At 36.3% G+C, this 20,395-nt stretch overlaps 1 protein-coding gene across 1 annotated transcript; it reads left to right on the top strand.

Moving 5' to 3' along the window:
- The first annotated feature begins 262 nt into the window (after nucleotides 1–262).
- Nucleotides 263–19,480, top strand: cry1a (cryptochrome circadian regulator 1a). Its single transcript, XM_053508377.1, has 15 exons — nucleotides 263–1,123; nucleotides 8,057–8,165; nucleotides 9,860–10,002; nucleotides 10,133–10,317; nucleotides 10,640–10,728; nucleotides 11,310–11,450; nucleotides 11,568–11,879; nucleotides 13,781–13,932; nucleotides 14,045–14,247; nucleotides 15,128–15,235; nucleotides 15,747–15,827; nucleotides 17,601–17,678; nucleotides 17,858–17,965; nucleotides 18,645–18,724; nucleotides 18,896–19,480. Exons 1-14 carry the CDS (start codon nucleotides 966–968, stop codon nucleotides 18,656–18,658), a joined length of 1,881 nt encoding a protein of 626 aa, XP_053364352.1. The 5' UTR covers nucleotides 263–965; the 3' UTR covers nucleotides 18,659–18,724; nucleotides 18,896–19,480.
- The last annotated feature ends 915 nt before the right edge of the window (nucleotides 19,481–20,395 follow it).

Raw genomic sequence — 20,395 nt, 5'->3', positions numbered from 1 at the left:
CGCAGTTGTTAACAGAGTATAAAAATATAGACACTTTTTGTATATATTGTAATATTTTCAGTAATGTGCATTAATTTATATATAAATGAATATATATATTTGATTAGTTGCTTGTATAAGTGTTTATTCATTATTTAACAGGGATAAATACAACAGCCCAGACAATCACACTAGAAGAACGTGACTTTGGGATGAAAGACGTCAGACCCGGTAGTAACCAATCACAAGCGATTGAGGCCACGTGCGTAGTAGTCTGGGCGGAGTGAGGGAGTTACTCGGGCAAAAGTGCGCTCGAGCTTCTACGAGAGACGGAGAGAAATAAACGCTTTATTACCGGACTCGATATAGGAATAAACGCTGAAATTAGTCAGATGGATGTGTATTTTGTGTGGGGTGTGTTAGAGATCTGATTAACGTGTGTGTGTCGCATTTGACCGTCAGTACTGAGTTTTTTCCGCGAATTTTTATCTTTACATAACCGTTACCGTTTTGTAGCGCGTGCCACCGAAGAGAGAACACGAGTATTTCGTTTAACTAAATATACATTACATTATTTTGTTTAGAATAGATTATTAAGAAAGTGGGATTATTTGATCATTTGTTATCGCATTTATTGACATTTTCGTGTTTTTTGTGATTCAGAAAAAAAACAAGTTATACAACAGGGGGTACAGTGCACAGCGCGGTCCTAAAGCCCGCCCTGTATAGGACCAGATCTGCGCGCCTCGTTCGCACTTAAAGCCAAATGTTTCAGCTGTGGGACGTGTAAACATTCTCTGACACTATGGAAAGCGTTTTGTTAGAGCAAGGATAATTTCATTCAGTTAAACTAATTTTAAATTGGATGAACTTTAACTCAAGAAACTTAAAAAAAAAATTGCATTGCATTTTTATTGGGACTACACAAATTTCTGGAAGGAGATTAGTGAGAAGTCTGAATTTAAAAGGGTTTGCCAGGTGAAGTAATGGTGGTAAATACAATCCACTGGTTCAGGAAGGGCTTGCGGCTGCACGACAATCCTTCCCTTCAAGAGTCGATCCTGGGAGCGGATACTGTGCGCTGTGTCTACATCCTCGACCCCTGGTTTGCCGGATCGTCCAACGTTGGAATCAACAGGTGGAGGTATGAGAGAGATACCCTCCGACTTCTGGGGATTTAGGAAGTTTCTCAGTGTGCAAGATAAGTGTATGAGATGTAGCTGTCTTCAGCCTTGATTTTTTATTTATTTTTTAACTTTTTTTAAGGGTTAAGGTATGCTCAAAAGTTTCTCATGTCATCAGATATCATAAAATTAAGTTGCATATTTGTTGAATCACCATGATCATTTATGTATCAAAACATGTGAAATGTAGATTTTCCAGACCTAATATAGAATAAATTCTTGGGCTCAGTGGTAGGGTTCTCGTCTGCCATGAGGAAGGCCCGGGTTCAGTTCCCAGCCAGTGCCCAAACCCCAGCCACTGGATGCAGTGCCGGTCCCAAGTCTGGATAAAATAGGAGGGTTGTGTCAGGAAGAGCGTCCCATGTAAAACCTGTGCCAAAGTTGTGATGTGGCGACCCCTCGACAGGAGCAGTCGAAAGACTAACTCTAATAACAATAAGACCAACAACAATAAAATTGGATAAAACTATAGTATTATAATCTACTATTTTGTCTTATAAAACAAGGATTTTTTTAGTCATGACACTGCAAATATTATTATTATTTTTGTAAATTGTTCAATAAAAATAATCATTGTGTATGCAAATATCAGGAAAATAAAGGAAGGATAATATTGTCATACAACAGCAGAAAAAAATGAAACAGCCCAATGACGCAACCAAAAACACACATATTACACACTCCAGCTCAGACAGATGTGTGTGTATCTAACAGTTCGTACATACATTCCGACACATGAGCAAGTTCGAATATTCAATCAAGCAATACCTGTAAATTTGTAAAAAAATAAAATAAAAATAATAATAATAAATAAATAACCAGTTGCCATTTGTAAATGAACATTCCGGTCGAACCTCTTGGGGTTTATTTAATCTAAGCTATGTATTTAAACTTAAGAAATAGTAATAAATCTTTAATCCACTGAGAAAGGAAGGGACAGCAAGCAAACTATTTAATTCCTTAAGAATAAAATAAAATTAAATAAGTCTTTAAATTGCTTAAAGTGAAAAGGATGAACAAACAATGATCAGTTATCAGTCATTGGGAACAATGGAGATCAGTGATGGTTGTTAGAAAACTGTAGCAATCAGTGATTAGTTGCAGACAGAAATGCGAATCAGCAGTTAGTTGCTACGCTATGGTGATCATTTATTGGTTATTGGCAAGCATTTGTGATCATTGGTTGGGTATTGAAACAGCAGCTCCCACAAGCACACCTTGGTCAGGTTTTACACAACTGGTATTGAGTCACAGAACGTGATCACTTAACTCGTAGTAGCTGTGCCGTAACCTGCAGAATCATATCGACTGCGGGACGCTCAGAAAGTTGTTGTTTGTGTTTAGCCATGTTATTAAAATACATTCTCAAAGAAAAGTCTGAGAACAAAGTCACTAAAACGGCAGTAAAACATCTGGCTGAATTTTATAGTGTGATAATTGAGAATTTTTTTGAAATGATGTTTCAGCAAAATCACATTAGGAGCCACATAAAGATTAAAATAAATTTTTTTTAACAGTGCTTCATTTGTTTCAGTTACCACTGTCTAAAAGAAATCAGTTGTCTGTGTTTTAAAGCTGGCTTTATCCAGAATCTTCCAGAGAATTTGTTTGGTCACATGTGAGCGTGGGTGTGGTTCGTGACTCTTGTTATGTATCCTGATGATATAACGTCATGTTTGGTGGCTACGTGTCACCTTGTGCCCTTGTGTGTGTCTGTTGTAAAAGATGCAGAAGTGGGTCAGTGTGACATGATGGGGTAATATCAGCTGGGCATGGCTTTCCAGTGATTAAATCCCCTGTTGACCTTTTTCTTCTTTAGCATTCTCTGACCAATCCTACCTTTTTGAACAAGACAGGGAGCAGGATTGTAACATTGTATCCATAGGGAGGAGTACCTCACATAACAGTTTTATTCATACCTTTTCGGTCCTAAAATTAGTACTAGGAATTATTTTTCTTGTTAGTAGTGGTGGTAGTAGTAGTATGAGTTAGTGATCTCTTCCTAATCTTCATCATAATAAGGCAAAACATGTATGAGCTCTGAATCCACAATGATCATAAGATCAGACTTGCTCGACTGTTTTGCATTAAGTCACAAGTGTGTATGCGCATTCGTAAGTGTTAGACTAGGTAACACTGTATTCTTTCATGACTCTCTTATTGTCACTTTATCTGATATTAAACATAATGTGTATGTGTGCAATTGAGTCAAATTTCTCAGCAGGCAAGCAGAATTAACGCCACAATATAAAATATACACACTCACAGTGCCAGTCAAAAGTTTGGACAGAGGTTTGGATTTACTTTCTACATTCTATAACAACAACAACTTCTTTCTGCTGCTTCTGTTAAGACAATACTGGATTCTTTACACAACTATGAATTATCACATGCATGCATGTATATAATTAATTAACAGCCAGTCATTATTATAAGAATTGAAGGCCAGCTGTTCTAAAACAGTTCTTGCATGAACAGTATTGTCAAATGTGTTTGCAAAACCAATGATGAAACAGTCTCTCATGAAGGCCATCCCAGAAAGCAAAACCAAAACTTACTTCTGCTGCAGAGGGGGAGTTCATTTAGAGTCACCAGGCTCAGTAACAAATTACTAATTAACAAACAGCACCTCAGATTTAAGCCATTATGAAGTCTTTACAGAGTGTAAGTAGCAGACACATCACAATATCAACTGTTCGAAGGGGATTATTGCATGTTTTGAACGCTGTCAGCATTGTTTTATAAAGTAAAAGAAAATAAAAATCAGGAAAGAGCATGGAATTAGAAGGTGTGTCCAAACTTTTGACTGGTAGTGTATATGAAACTAATCGCACCAATTTCCCACCCTCAAAAATCAACACAAATCTTTCTATGAATAGGAAATTCTTTTGGCTTTTGGACTAATTGTGGACACAAATGTCCATTAACACTCTATTAAAACTGTAATAAAAAACAGAAAAGTTGACATTTCTCTCAGAAAAAGGCATACCAGCTTATTGAGCACAGTACACTTGGTTGCCTCTGCTCAGGTGAAAGACCTGACAATGTCACATCCATTTGTGAAATGGACAGATCGCGTTGCCTCAGTGTGTGTCCACTTTGTGATCCAACGGGTTGAGAAGATCTAGTGTGCTTACCTCACCTTTGTCAGAGGAAGCACTTGTTAGCCTTCACTCTCTTCAGATGGTAGCCGTTATGTGAAGGAGAGAAATTCAGGCAGGTCTGACCTCTCTTACAACAGCTACCAACCAGCTAGGGAATGTTGTGCCTTCGAGTTAATGAATGGCAAAAAGTTGTGGCACATTCTTAACATTGACATTTTACTGCTGTGCTTCAAAATTGGATAGAAAAAGCAAGGTATATGTTCAAATAAGTCCTTTTCCTGTTCTCTGGTTTATGCACACCCACCATGTTTTCAAACTGCCGGTGTGCCCAGTTATTACCAGGATAATACAGGCCACTACTGAGCTTGTTACCTGGCAACAGCCATAATACATGTCTCTGACTTGTGTCTGTGGGTGTCACGCGGTTAGAAAATACTCTCTGGTTAATGTGGGCAACAAGAGTTCTAACACAATGATCAGCCCTAGTCCTTGTATGTATATTGGATATGTGTGTGTGTATGTATATGTTTGCCTATGCATGATTTTATTAAACCAAAACCATAAAGCAGCATTAAAATTCCTTCATCAGAAATTCCATTCAGAAATATCAAAAATATTTGATATAGCGCTAAGATTGACTCCTTATTCTCCTCTTTGTGTGTAAGGTCTGATCGCAAACCAACTAGGTGTTTACTGCCACATGTTGTATCAGAGAGTGACAATATGTGGTACCTGAGTACGAATAATAAATAATAAAAATAATAATAATGTTAGCCACCAGGGGAGTGGAGCAATCGTTTCCAGGCAATCATGCCTAGTGTAAGATTATGCCTAGTGTAAAAGCGCCCTAATTGATGTTAAACATGCCATTGTTGTTGGTTCCAGACGGGCTGGTGTGAGTATTTCTGCAACTGCTGATCTACTGGGATTTTCACATACAACCGATTTCTAGGGTTTACAGAGAATGGTCTAAAAAACGAGAAAATATCTAGCAGCAGTTCTCTGGGCGAAGTATTGTACCTTTAAATAAGCTGTTGATGAAGACAAAGACAGTATAACAAGTATAACCAGTACCTTGATATAAACCGAGAATTTATTTCATAAGCCAATCTCATGTCTGAGCTCTGTTATTTTCTGACCAATCAGATTTGATATAGAACAGACATCATGGTATAAAATTATGTAATTTGAGCATAATTGAAGTCAAAAAAGAAATTTAAAAAATGTCAAATTACATAGCCCACACTACAGTACATTATACTAAATAGCGCTTTTTTTGGCCACAATTCTAGCCCAAGTTACAAAATGTTTATTATGAAATGAGCAGTTGAGTCTTTAACTGCCTACCTGAATTAAAAAGGGAAAGGTCTAATTGCTGACTGGGAACAGAGTTAAATTTAAGACTGGGAAAAAATGTAAATATGAGCCTGAAACAAAGACAGTACTGACAAGTATTGTGTTACTTTCTAATAATAGTAATATATTACTGTTACTAGTGCCTGCCTGAAGTAACGCGTTACTCTTGTGTTACTTTTACAAAATTAGTATAGTTTGTTAATTGCCATGTTGAGATTTACCCACAAAGGTAAGCACATGAAAAGGCTTGAGGATGCTCGTCTCTGCTTTTGGTGTTGTTAATGCTAAACATACATGTAAAAGCCACGCCCACGAAAGTCCCGGCTGGTTTCTTTTTACAAGAAAGGAATGCTATACGGATTGTAAAGTGTCATTGATATAGTGATTTTGATTATACTTTAAAACAAGACAATCATTTTCAACAATTTGTATGCCGAGGGTCATTTAGCTTTCACTAATATTAAGTATATTAAAATGTTTGTTTTGACAAAACAGATGTTTTTTTTAAATGCAAATGGCATTTATAATCCTGTTAAATAACTTACTTATGACATATTCAGAATGTTCATAAGTTAATACGGCATAACAATAATAATAATAATAAATGAGGACGTAAAATAAAATCATCAGGCAATGTTAATAAGAAACCATAAAGCCCTCTTTTCTTCTGTTTTTCTTTTTTTTTGTTTTTTACTTTTGAATGTGCAGCTTTACCTCTGTCCATTACAAAGCACTGACACTGGAGACTCCCTCTAAAAACGTCTCTTTATCTGTAGTATGGATTAATTTGAACAACGTAACACAGGAAGGTTGTTTCCTGTAAGATGATCACTACAATTATGATACCAAAGTGCAATCTTGCAGCAACTAATATAATTAAATGTTGACTTCATGGCTTTTGAACCACTGCTGATTATGTGAGGGTAATCAGCTGATTATTATGTTAGATTAATCAACAGTTGGTCAGAAGCCATTATGGGACATGACCTGCAGCAACTAACCTTAGCTTTGGTTAAGGTTAATGTTACGGAGCTTGGTGATGAGAAAACGTTTCTTAAACTGTCTAGCCTGCTGCTTCTAAGTGCTTGTATAGCCAACAGTTTAATTGTCTGTCTGTGTGGCTTATTATGAGGAAATCATTTTACTTTATGTAGGATTGTCATTGCAATATTGTAAAAGATTCTTTTTCAGTATTTTTTTTTCTCAGTATAAGATTACTGTAGAATAATATGTCAATATTTTAAATAATTGTAGATTTAAGGCTAAAGCTAGCTTAAAATGATAGGGAAACGTGGGGAATTTAAATGTTGTGTGTATGTAATTGGTACAGCTTTAACAAGCCTACTATATGAAAGCTACTTAATGAATAGTGTGTTTTATAAATGCTAATAAAGACTCAGGAAAATGGTACAAACCAGGGCTGTAGCTATCAAATATTTTATAAAAAATATATTTTATTATATATATATATTATATATATATAAATATTATATTTTAAAAAAGAATTGAGTAATTGGATAAAATGTACTTTTGCTTAATTAAACAGCAATGTAAAATATGTAAGAGAAACAAAGATTAATTGATTTTCTTTTTAGAAAAAGCAACAAATTTTTTAAATGCATACAGTATTTTATCAAAAATAAACATTGTAATTATTTACAATACAAGGAATAGCTTAAAGTTTACTGAGATGAATTAAGTGCATTACAGTGCCATACATTCTCATTTTAAAGCCTTTTCTTAGATGCAGAAACTGAAAAAAAGGTATTTTAAATGACTAAGTTTAAAAAAAAAACTAAGGCACACATTGAAGATAAATTTTATTATAATTTTATCGCTTCCTTCTATTTTGCAGCCCACAACAGAACGCTCCCTCAAATCCATACACAGCTAACTGTTCGCGTCTCCTTCCGCTTTGTGGGTGACGTAAGCGCTTCTTCTTTATCTGTGTTTACTGGCGGCTTGCATGTAGAAGCGTGCTGTGTCACGCCAAACAAATAAGTGCGCAAAATGCTGCACAGGTCCAGCAGTTCTTTTATTTAAAAAAAAAGGAAAGAAAATCTAAGTAAATTAGGGCAATTTAAATAAATATCATTTAATGTACTGACAAAAGGAAACACCTTTCCTCATTTAATATGTACTCCTGATGCAGTACTCTTTTTATTAATGTCTGAGCCAGTGTAAGCAGGAGGACTCATTTCTAGCAAACGCCACTGACCTTATATAAGAGTGATGTTTTTACATAACAGTTTTCTTGCATCTCTGCAGTTCAAGATGGTTGCGTGATTAAGAGTAATGATGTTACAGACACCAGACAGATGTAGGATTTCTCACTGTAATATCTTGAATCAGTCTCTTAAACTTGTTAGTTTCAATGTTTCATCATATAACTACGATATAAATATATATATTTTTTTTTTTTCAATTTTGCAGATTTTTACTACAGTGTCTGGAAGACTTGGACGCCAGCCTCCGCAAACTCAATTCCCGATTGTTTGTAATCCGGGGCCAGCCCACTGATGTCTTCCCAAGGCTCTTTAAGGTACCACAACAATGCGCATCTATCTTTAAATTATGCCAGGGTTAGTGTGCAAGTGAATGCAAAATTTAGCATTCCTCATGCTTTTTGAACAATGTATTAGCCATGCTACTGCAACACAACAGCAGTCCAAAAGGAACAGCCTAAATACCACATACATAAATAAATAAATACTTATAATATTCATATCAAAAATTATTTTAAAAGTATTTTATTTAATATTCGTTTTTCAGTCTTGATTTATGACGGATGTAGTAAGTCGAATCTGCCAAGACTGGTCAAGCAATCTGGCAGGGCTGAAACTGATACATCAGAATGAATATGCAGTTATAACTCTGAAATCCATACACTGCTCAAACAGTTCAAAAAAAAAATAAAAAGCAAGGTTTTAATGCAAATTGTTTTTAAATAAGTACGGTAGTAATGCTTGAATTCAATTTAATTTAAGATATATTTTATTTGTATAGCGCTTTTAGAAAAGGACATTATCACAAAGCATCTTTATAAAAATCCAAAACGGTTATAAGCAAGAAAAGATCCATTCGACCCAAGCATGAGCAAGCAGGGCAACAGTGGCAATTAAAAAACCATGAGATGACAAAAGAAAGAAACATTCAGAGAGCCCATCCTCATTTGGGTGATATCAGATAGTCCGACCATAAATCAGTCGCTGAAATAGTTCAACATAACAATTAACAATATATAACAATATATAATATATATTAACAATATATATTAACAATGTTAATATAAAGTCTACATTCACTGATAGATGCTCCGGTGCAAAACTGTTCGTGGCAATTTCAGACCTAAACTATTGAGTAACAGCAGTCATAAGCCATCTCGGAAATACTGTCACGGAAAAAAAAGTAAGCCAAGTCCAAGACCGTCTTCATGGTCATGAAGTGTGATTTCCTTATTGTGTTAATTAACGTGAAGAAACTGACTTTCAGTATAAATACGTCATGTAACCTTCGTTTAATTTTATTTTATTTATATAGAGCTTTGAACAATGAACATTGTCACAAGGCAGCTTTACATGAATAAAAAATTTTGATATTTAAAAACTGGTGGGTAAATTTTCTTTTTTTAACTTAATTATTTTTCCCTAACATACAAGCCAGATGGCAAGGAAAAGCTCCCTGAGACGACATGAGTAAGAAAATCTCAAAAGGAACCAGCCTCTTACAAATATAATCGATTATAATCTAATAAACCAGATAATGATTCACTTCAAACAACATCTCGGTTAACATATTTGCAGTTTTGTATTGGCAAAGATAACCTTGATGCCAAGAATTGCCAAAGATTTTAAACTATTCCTACTATATCGACTTAGATTGTTTGACTATTTTTGTTATTCTGATGTTCTCATGTTTTGCACACCACTGTATCTAATGATTAGTCCATTCAGTCTGTAGTGCTTTCGGCTGAACAACCTAGACTAACTAGATGTCCAGTACAGTGCATTTCCTTTTAACTGTTGAAACTATACCAATAGATGATCTATAGATATTATATTTTAGTGTAAAAGTTATATAAGTTTATTTTAAAACTCACATGAAGTTTAACATAATCTGCCAGTTTTATTACAAGTAGCAAATATAGTTTTACTGAACATTTGCTGTCTGTTCTCTACACGTATAGCATTGTTTGTCTTGTTAATGCTTACAATGTTCTTCATGATTCACGCTTAGGAGTGGAACATCACCCGGCTGTCTTATGAGTATGACTCAGAGCCGTTCGGGAAGGAGCGAGATGCAGCCATTAAAAAGCTGGCCAGCGAGGCCGGAGTGGAGGTGACGGTACGGATCTCCCACACGCTCTATGATCTAGACAGGTCTGTACAATCCGCTAACCAACTGTTCTCACTCTGCTGTATTAAAAGAAAGCGATTGATGATTTTCCTGCGTTCCATCTTTTTTTTTCTTTCATTCTTTTTTCCTTCTTTCTCTTTTTCACGCTCTCAGGATCATAGAGCTCAATGGGGGCCAGTCTCCACTCACCTACAAGCGCTTCCAAACCCTCATCAGCAGGATGGAGGCAGTGGAGACTCCGGCCGAGGCCATTACAGCAGAAGTCATGGGCTCCTGCAGCACTCCTCTTTCTGATGATCACGATGAAAAGTTTGGGGTTCCTTCCCTGGAGGAGCTTGGTGAGTGCGTTCAATGATAAATCACCTGCCGTTTGTGTTTGAGTCGCTCCCAGGTTAGAGCAGCAGAAGTGTATTTTTTGGGTAGCTCTATGTCTGGCATACAAGAATTTGCAAAACCTTGCCAAAGCAATAATAAAAAAATAATTATTAATGGAGATTTCTAGTAGGAGCAATATATTTTTAAGGGTGGCAGAAAAAGGACAGATTTTTTGATGCATTAGTTTTACTGAATCGGTCAGGGAGTTCTAAACTGGGGTCCTATGCTATATATCATGACAAAAAAATGTAAATGTCAATGGCTCGGATTGATTGGTGTGTACAGGTTTCGACACAGAGGGGTTATCCTCAGCTGTGTGGCCCGGAGGAGAGACTGAGGCCCTTACACGACTTGAGAGGCATCTGGAGAGAAAGGTCAGACCTTTAAAGTTAACCCTTAAAATACACAGGATGGCACAGATGCATTAAAAAAATAAATAAAAAAATGTTTATATAGAAATCTTGCTGGTGTGTGTTAACAGGGAGGGTTTTTTGGAACAAAAGTTATCATTACCCATATAAAGGGTAAATTGTACCATTATCAGAATATGAGAATGACATTGCAAAAATGTGGAACTAAAAATAAGCCTATTATTTTTACTTTTCTGTCATAGAAACAAATTAAAACAACCATAAAAACCCATTATCATGTGTATGTACTGTATTGTGCCATTTCTTTGAATATGTGACATAGTTTCTATTTTTTTGCCTACGTGTTTGGTAAGTTGGTTAAAATTAACAAAAATTCAGGTAATCATTGCATGTTTTGTGCTTAAAAAGGCACACTCTATACAGCACAATCTTGAGCCCTATTTAAATGCTCTGAGCTTTAAGTGCTATACACATACAGTACATTTCCATATCCAGGCACATGCAATATAGAATAGAAAACAATGTCAATTACGCATTCTGGCATAATTTTACTAACTGTCTTTAATCCAAAACTATGCTTTCAGGCATGGGTGGCCAATTTTGAGCGTCCCAGAATGAACGCCAACTCACTCTTGGCTAGTCCCACTGGTCTCAGTCCTTACTTGAGGTTCGGCTGCCTCTCATGTCGACTCTTCTACTTCAAACTCACTGACTTGTACAGAAAGGTAAAAACTTGTATTTACACCGCTCAGCGATAAAACCGAATTTGACACTTGAGTCTCAAGTCATTTCTGAAGTCACACTAATCCTGGTGCTCTTCACCTCCTGCCTGCATCCCTCAGGTAAAGAAAAATAGCTCGCCACCCCTCTCACTCTACGGACAGCTGCTGTGGCGCGAGTTCTTCTACACCGCCGCCACCAACAACCCACGCTTTGACAAAATGGAGGGCAACCCCATATGTGTACAGATCCCATGGGACCGCAATCCAGAAGCACTGGCCAAGTGGGCCGAGGGCAGGACAGGCTTTCCCTGGATCGACGCCATCATGACCCAACTGAGGCAGGAGGGCTGGATCCACCACCTGGCGCGCCACGCTGTGGCCTGCTTTCTCACACGTGGAGACTTGTGGGTCAGCTGGGAGGAAGGCATGAAGGTACTGTGCCCTTAACACTTATCTTCTGCGTACTGTCTCTCTGTGGATGTCTCACTGAGACACAAATCTGATTATATGTCATGAATGTAAACTAAACTACTGTTTTTATTAATAATAATAATGCATTCATAACTTTTATTAATTATGATTATTGTAAGTAATAGCTCTTTTGTAAAGAGCCGTAGTTACAACGTCTACAAAAACCTTTTAGTTTTTAGTAAAGAACTACATAATCAGTTTTTTAGTTAGCCGAGTATATCGCTACATTTTGCTTTTTAGTGGAATAATTTAGACTAGCTTTTCACAGTCTTTTAATCCAGTTAGATCAATAAAACTATTTAACTGCTTTTATTTCTCATTATATTCCCTTTAACAACCGTCATCACCAACAGACTAACATCATGTAACTTCATACGACAATGGGGCACTAGGCGAGGATGCCCACCTCCCCCTCTCACTATTCACTATTTTCTTCGAACCGTTAGCACCATACATTCGCCAACATTAAATGAATTCAAACACAACATAAACTCAGCCTTTACGCACATGATATATTACTGTATCTACAAGACCCTTTCATCCTCATTACAAGAAACAATTATCTCATTCTCTAATATTTCCGAATACTCAGTCAACTGGAATAAGTTTTCTATTCTTCCATCACACTCAAACAGCTGGGATGTGACAGCTCATACACCATCAATCACTTTATGCTCCAGTCACATTACTTATTTAGGCATCAATATTTCCCCTATGCTGTCAGAGCTGTTTGGACTAAACTTCACTTCCACTATTTAAAATGATAGACGATGATCTCCAACGCTGTATGAATTTACCACTGTCTATCTTATTATTATTATTATTATTATTATATATAAATTATATGGTTAGATATTGAACAAACTATTTGTTACGACATTCAGATTTTAGACTTGCCCTTCTGTAGCCAGATTAGATATTTAAAGCAAAAGCTGATTAAGGATGTTGCTCTTCTGGCAGTTTATTATTTGACATCTATTTACAGCTTAATTAAACAGCCATAAAAAATATATAGTAATTAAAAATAGTAAAAATTAGTCACTCTGTGTATCGTATTACACTTGAGACGCTTGATTAGAACCTCTGTTGTACTGTAGTTCAACGAAGCAATGAATTAAAATTGTAACACACACACACAACCACACACTCACCAGTACATTTAGCTAACTTTAACACACGTATCATCTGTGTTTTTTATATATTTTAGGTAATTAATATCAAACAACTTTTTAGAGTTTTAGAAAATTTAGGATTTTCTAGTCTGTTGTGAAATAAATACTTGTTTTAAACCTTACAATGTAATCCATGAATTGAGGCGCTAATTATACGATATGAAGCCTATCAAAATGTATATGTTAGGATTAGCCAGTTGCTATGTATGTAAATACATAATAAAAATAATGATAATAGCAATAATAATAACAATTATAATAAACAAACTTAAATGGATATTTTCCCAAATTAGAATTAATATTGAAATATTAAATAATAAATAGTATATACAGCTTCCTAATGGGAAATCTCAGTCAATGCTTATTACTTTACCACTTTCTCCTTTTATTTTCATTTCCATTGTCTTAAGCTGACATATTTGAGCAGTAAATGAGAAAACCTTGCATCTTGTGCTCATTTTTGAGAGTCGGAGCCAAACAATTCAAAAACACAATTGTAGTCCACTTCAAGCTTTATTTTCTTAGATTAGAAAGAAAAACATTGAATCTATCATTGATTTGAAAAAAAAAAAAGAAAGAAAAATACCAAACATAAATGACTAGGCATATGCAAAATTCTGCAGTGCAGTTGCATGCTCTACACAGTAGATGTCTCTGCATTGCTGCAATACAACACTTGTATGTCGGCAGGTGTTTGAGGAGCTGTTGCTGGATGCAGACTGGAGTGTGAACGCGGGCAGCTGGATGTGGCTTTCCTGCAGCTCCTTCTTCCAGCAGTTCTTCCACTGCTACTGCCCAGTGGGTTTCGGCCGCCGCACCGATCCCAACGGGGACTACATACGGTGGGTTGGATAAAATATGTATGTTCATAATGTTGTAGCCTCCATTAAGATATATTTTTAAGTATATTTTATGTATTGACAATAGGGCTCATATAATCATTTTGTCATATAGACGATATTTACCAGTCCTGAGAGGATTTCCTGCCAAGTACATCTATGACCCTTGGAACGCCCCAGAAAGTGTGCAAAAGTCGGCTAAGTGTGTGATCGGTGTGCACTACCCGAAGCCCATGGTGCACCATGCAGAAGCCAGTCGTCTCAACATAGAGCGCATGAAACAGATCTACCAGCAGCTGTCCTGTTACCGCGGCCTGGGTAAGTCTCACCTGTGTAGCCTGTGCAGCTTTGCATGCAGTTATATACAGAGTCAGACAAAAAATGTACATGCTTTGGGAAAAGAAAAATAGAAAGATGTATATCATATTAATATAATATTAACAATATTGTCATATTATTAGTCATATGATGATTATTATTATTATTATTATAATCATCATAATATTATCATATTTATTAATATTCCATTAATATGTAATGTATAGCAATAAGTTTAGCATTAAAATATAAAAGTTTTTCATTTCCTGAAGTGTGTATAGAGGTAGTTCCAGAATTCCGAACGTTCGAGTTAGATACAAACTAGCCCATGTGTATTGTACAAGAAATAGACACTGCAGTGCACCAAATATCAATATTTACAATTATAAACAATATCTTCAGTGTGTAAGTGAATAAAGTAAAATGTAAGTCTGGTATATATGTTTCTTTCTGAAATTTTTTATATCTACTGTTGCTGGTTATGAAATCACAGTTCCCCTTTTTCTGTTGACTTTCAGTGTGACTGCTTACAAAAAAATGAGCTGCTTTAAGAATTTAACCCTTTTTCTTTTTTTTTAAGTTACTTGGATACCTTAATTATGTACAGATTGTCAACAGGGATGCAAACTTCCATGCTAGCTAATAAAGCTGCTGACATACTTTGCTAACTCTGAATTATTCTTATATTTATTCTGCATGTTGTAACAAATTAATAAAAAATGTTTTTTTTAGGCAGAGGGATAAAATTTGTTAAACTGCATAGGTTTCTTTCTTGTATAAGCTTTGAGTTCTGCTTGACCCATTTTACAGTAAGATATTTTCAAGAAGAGATGATGCAACATTGCTAGACTATGACCTAATCAAGTCCTGACTGTTTTAGGACTGCTGGCGATGGTGCCGTCCAACCCTAACGGGAACGGGGAAAACTCCACAAGCATGATGGGAATTCCCGGTGCTGATGCTGCCCAGGACACTGCTGCATCCTCTGGTAGAGTTTATAATCTGAGGCTTATTTACAGTCCTTCTGCACATTGCCATTATACAAGACCTAAAGCCATGATTACTTTTTAATCTTAATATTGTACATGGATATTATTTAGTGATGTCCATCACGTATTTTTACTTTAACAGAATTTCCTTCCTTGCAGTGTGATCTTAATTAATGCCTTCAGTACTCGTAAAGCTGCTGTTGCTTCTCCCGCTTATGTAGCATTTCTTAAAAAAGTGCACTGATTTTTAAGGAACAATAAATGTTTACTTAAAGTTAACAATACTTTTAACTGTATATTATTAGTCTTACATTACAAAGTGCCCTCAATATAGTGAGCTCTTACTATAGAAATGATAATGTCGGAAGAAGTGATCTCAGCAAATTATCTGTTTTTGATAAATTTTTTTTGGTAAAAAAAAAAAAAAAATTCAAAAATGATTGGAACTTTTTATTTTCAATACACACGTATCTGTGTCTCAAACCAGTTCTTGGCTTTCCTTTATTTTAGGTTATCAAATGCATGCCAACTCTCAGGGCGAGTGGCCCAGTGGCATGATGGTGTATTCTCAAGGAGACGCACAACAACAAGGTACAGACATTCACACGTATTCACAGACACGTACAGTCGTAGCTCATTGGTTAAGATAATCTGACCGGGAGGTCAGGCATTCATACCCCACACACTAAGGTGCCACTGCTGGCTCCTTTTATCCTGCACTGTTCAGGTTTAAGTCAAACTGGGACTTGTGATAAACGCTCGTGACACCAGCGTAAAACAGCCTGACATTTACATAAGACTTCAAGCACGGTACGGTGATGAGATTCTGAACATTTGAATTGGGCAAACGTTTTAAAGAAGGCCTGACCTCCGTGAACGACGATCCCGGGTGAGGTGGCTCAGAGCGCACATATGAACATTCAGCGAGTAAAATGCCTAATCCTTAAAATCGACAGATAACTTGTCGCCAAGTTATGCATCCATCTGTGGGAACTCTACACACAATCATTCACAAACACCACATGCACGTTACAGGAACATGCCTGGGAGTTATTGGCACATCCACACTCCAAGCCATTTGCACTTGTTGTGGCCATTGAAGCCTCAGGAGGCCAGTGTTTCTTAGCTGAAGCAGGCAGTCTAATAATGGCTCCGGCACACTGAGAAAACTTTCCACCTTAATGCAAGCATACTTGAAGGAAAATGACAGAGCAATAACTGTAGGTCTGAGTGAGCCGATGCCCAGTGTAGCCTTAGATTCCTGTTTTTGGCCTCCTGTTGTGGTCTTTTACTACTCATTCTTCTGTGTGTTCTCTTATTAATAAGACAGAACTGCTACTCACTGGATGGTTGTCTTTTTTATCTAAACTCATTAGACTGTTGTGTGTGAGAATGCGAAGAGATCAGCCAGTTCTGAAATATTCAAACCAGCTCATGTCTCACTAACAAAAAATGAAACAATCATTGTTTTGAAAAGATGTTGACCTGTATCTGCATGTTTTCATGCATTGTGCTGCTGTGAAGTGTGACATGGCTGCCAGGATAAATGTCTGAAAGTCAGTCGGGCTAGACCTATTGCAAACATGACAAAGCTGTTAATAAGGTATAGACAATATTGTTGTAATTTAAATTAGGTGGAAAATTTTGTAATTCTGGCAATGACATTTTTTACCAGCTCTAACCAGTGTTGGGTATAACACGTTACAAAGTACCGCGTTAAAGTACTTGGATTACTTTTTTGATTTAACGAGTAATCTAACACGTTAGGTCGGCCATTTAAGTACTCAGTTATTTCGTTACTTTTTTAAAAATATAATCCTTTATTCAGACAATTTATGCAATCGGTGAGCCAGACAGCAGTCATTCCCAATACCTTATTGTGTGTGTGTGTGTGAGTGAAAGTCGTCCAACAAGCCCCGCCCCCAATAACCCGTCCCCTCTGTTATTCCTGCTGTTACTCCTATCTCACCAATGCGGGTTGACTATGTGAGGACTGACGCGCGGAAAGATGGAAACCTAATCACAGGGGCAAAACTCATGGTTAACAAATTATGGGCCAAACTTCGCTGAGTGATGATGGTAGACTAATATTAAAGGTCTTGACAAAAACAACATGCATCATAAATCACAAAGGAGTTTTCATTTTCTGCAATGGAAAAATATTCTAACTAGTTACTTTTATCTTTTAACTTAACGCTGTAATGTAACTGATTACTATTTAATCACAGTAAGTTTGTAATGTAATTAGTTACTTTAAAAAGTAACATCCCCCAACACTGGCTCTAACAAACTTGGTCAGTGTGGGAGTTTGGAGGTCACCACACTGTGCAGCATTTTTAAAATTCGGATGCTTAATATCTGTAGGTTATTCAGGCAGCAGTAATGGGATGGCGTGCTACAGAGAGGAAGCGAAACAGACTCCTGGTCCTGTGCTACAGCAAGGTAATGACTTCCAGCCAGTACTTTTAGTTTAGCTGTTTTAATTTATCTTTCTACTATTTGTTATGTGAAGTAAAGAATTTAGTTACTATATTGTATACTAGTTTTGTTTACATAAAAGCTGTAGCCTGGATCGCTTGTTATCTGAGGACGCAACCAAAATGTCTGTGTGTCGTCCTCAGGTCGGGGACATCACTCTAGCAGTGTACAGACCTCTGGGAAACGTCACAGTGAGGACTCCGGTCATACCGCAGGCACAAAGGTCCAGAGACAGCACAGTCCTCAAATAGGTTGGATTTTTTTTATTATTATTATCTTCACTGCCTGACTGAAAAACGTGACACACACACAAACCAAAAACACACACTGAGAGTTCATTGTCACCTTTAGCTTTGATTACAGCACACAATGTGGTGGTCAGTTCATGTGAAAAAAGTGATTTCTCATGGTCCCTCTGGAATATGTCTCTGTCCGGGAAGAAAAACTCCATAGATGTGGTACAATGGTCATTTAATACAGCCAGGTCATTTAGTTGCTGAGCCTAGACCTGACCAACTAAAGCACCCCCCCACATCTCTTATTACCTGAACTCAGCAGACCACATGAGTTCAAAATACAAGACTTTAAGTAGATTTAAGTGAATAGGTTCAAGCTGATCCTGGATCAGGTGTTAAATTTGACTTTCATAAGTTTGTTTGTAAAGGTCTTAATAGGTTAATAGTTAAAATCTTAACACCTCCTTAAAGGTTAAGACTTTGTTGTTCTTAAGATTATTACCAGTGATTTTTCCCCCTTCCATTTTGTCATTAAACAAATGAAAAGCACTTATTTGGATGGTGATGATGATGGTTATTATTATTATTATTATTATAGTTATAATTACTATTATATGCATGTCTCAATTCCTGCAACTCTTCACAAACAAAAAAATGTTTCATAAAGTAATTATATATCTGTGTGTTTTAACAGGTTCTCACATGTGACCATCATGTCCTGGAAAAAAAAAAAACTGCACACACACACACACTGATTAGTGTGTGTTAAAATAAGTAATTACACATTTATATCATATGTACATGTATAAATAAATAAATAAATATATATATATATATATATATATATATATATATATATATACACACACACACACATGTATAAATCTAATTAATGGGGATCATGGTGTTTTTTTTTTGTTGTTGTTGTTTGTTTTTTTTTGTCAGGAGTGTGTAACCCTTTTAATTAAGCACTCCCTCATATTATCACTTGGACTTCATCCAAACTGACGCTGGCGCTCCAGCCAACTTTAGGAGGGGAGGGGAAACTATTCTCCCTGACAATGTTCTAATCTTACCGAGTGTTAGGACTTCTCTTGGCACAAAGCTTTGCTGTACATAAAAATTTTGTTTAATACAGACTGTATATTTGTTATTGTATGTGCTTTTTCTTTCATTCAGTCTTAGACCCTAAAATATTTTTGATATAAATTATCATTGTGGATCAGCTGTATTCCTTTTTTTTTTTTTTTTTTAAAGTATAACTGTTTAAAAAAACTTTTGTAGATTGCATTTACTGTACACGATGAGGTACCTCTCGGTCTCTCTCTCTTCCACGTTCTCCTTGACCTGTTTCACATTACTGCTGTTGGCTTACATCTCGTCTTTCCTCTTTTCCTTCTCTCAATAAACCTTTGTAAGCTGCGTCTTCTCATGTAGCTGTCATTATTGTAATTCAAACAGGTTGTTATTCATCACGTTGTGCTAATTCTTTACCTGTGCTCTTGTTTAATAAACACAATGTAAAAACCAGTGGTCTCCTTTTGTTCAGAACACAAGTCTGGGTTTCGGGATTCCTTTTAGTCACCTTTCCTTTACAAAAATGTAGTATACAAGGAATAAAATTGACCGAGTGCTCAGCATTATGACAAGTATCAATAACGAAGTGGAGTGATCTGTTAAAAGCCAATTATTTTCTTGTAACAGTATTTTATTCTTTTAATTCTAGAGGGGTTTGGTACTTTATTATATTAAAATTATGACATCACAAGTTAAGTTTATAATTACGTTGCTGAACAATTTCATGTCAGTTTTTTCACAGTCCAACTTTAGTCTTCTTGTAATAAAATTATCTATCAGAATACTCATGCGCAATTCACATTGTGAATTACACTAACATACAAATAAAGAACTTTAAAAAAATTTTTACTTTAACACCACAAAGCATGATGTAGCAGAAGAAAGCCATGTCTGTCCTATTAATAGATCATTTATTAGTATTAAAACCCCCACCTGTAAATGCTGGCGTATTATTCCGTTACACTGTTCTTTGGAAATGCCTTTTAGTTAAGGTACATGATAATGAAGTGTCAAGTAGGAACACTGGAACTGGGGACTGGCTAATTTTGGCGCTTATCTGTTATCACAAGTGCTTCTATTGATAGCCACAGCTGTCCCTCAGTGCTTGTGCCCTAACAGAGGCTGGATTTAAAAGCACCTACCACCTGCTACTTGGAAATGACACACAGGCATGGCGTGAGTCTGATGGGATTTCTCATGATAACAGGAAGCTATTTGTGGAGCGCTATAAAGCTATTGTATAGTCGCAGTGGCCATTTTATTGTAACAAAGCTGCTGCTTCTCTGGATACTCGCTACTAAGCCACTGCCATGTCAGTATTACTGCTCGGCTGAGAATGATACACCAGTAATATTTGATCCTAGGGTG

This window comes from Clarias gariepinus, chromosome 12, assembly GCF_024256425.1.
Source record: "Clarias gariepinus isolate MV-2021 ecotype Netherlands chromosome 12, CGAR_prim_01v2, whole genome shotgun sequence".
NCBI classification, from domain to species: Eukaryota; Metazoa; Chordata; class Actinopteri; order Siluriformes; family Clariidae; genus Clarias; species Clarias gariepinus.
This window is presented reverse-complemented; position numbering and strand designations above follow the sequence as displayed.

Excerpts from the sequence above, each read along its gene's own strand:
- cry1a (XM_053508377.1), top strand. The coding sequence starts at position 966 with ATGGTGGTAAATACAATCCACTGGTTCAGGAAGGGCTTGCGGCTGCAC. Across the intron at positions 11,451-11,567 it reads TCACTGACTTGTACAGAAAG|GTAAAGAAAAATAGCTCGCC; the intron begins GTAAAAACTTGT and ends TGCATCCCTCAG. Across the intron at positions 15,236-15,746 it reads GGACACTGCTGCATCCTCTG|GTTATCAAATGCATGCCAAC; the intron begins GTAGAGTTTATA and ends CCTTTATTTTAG.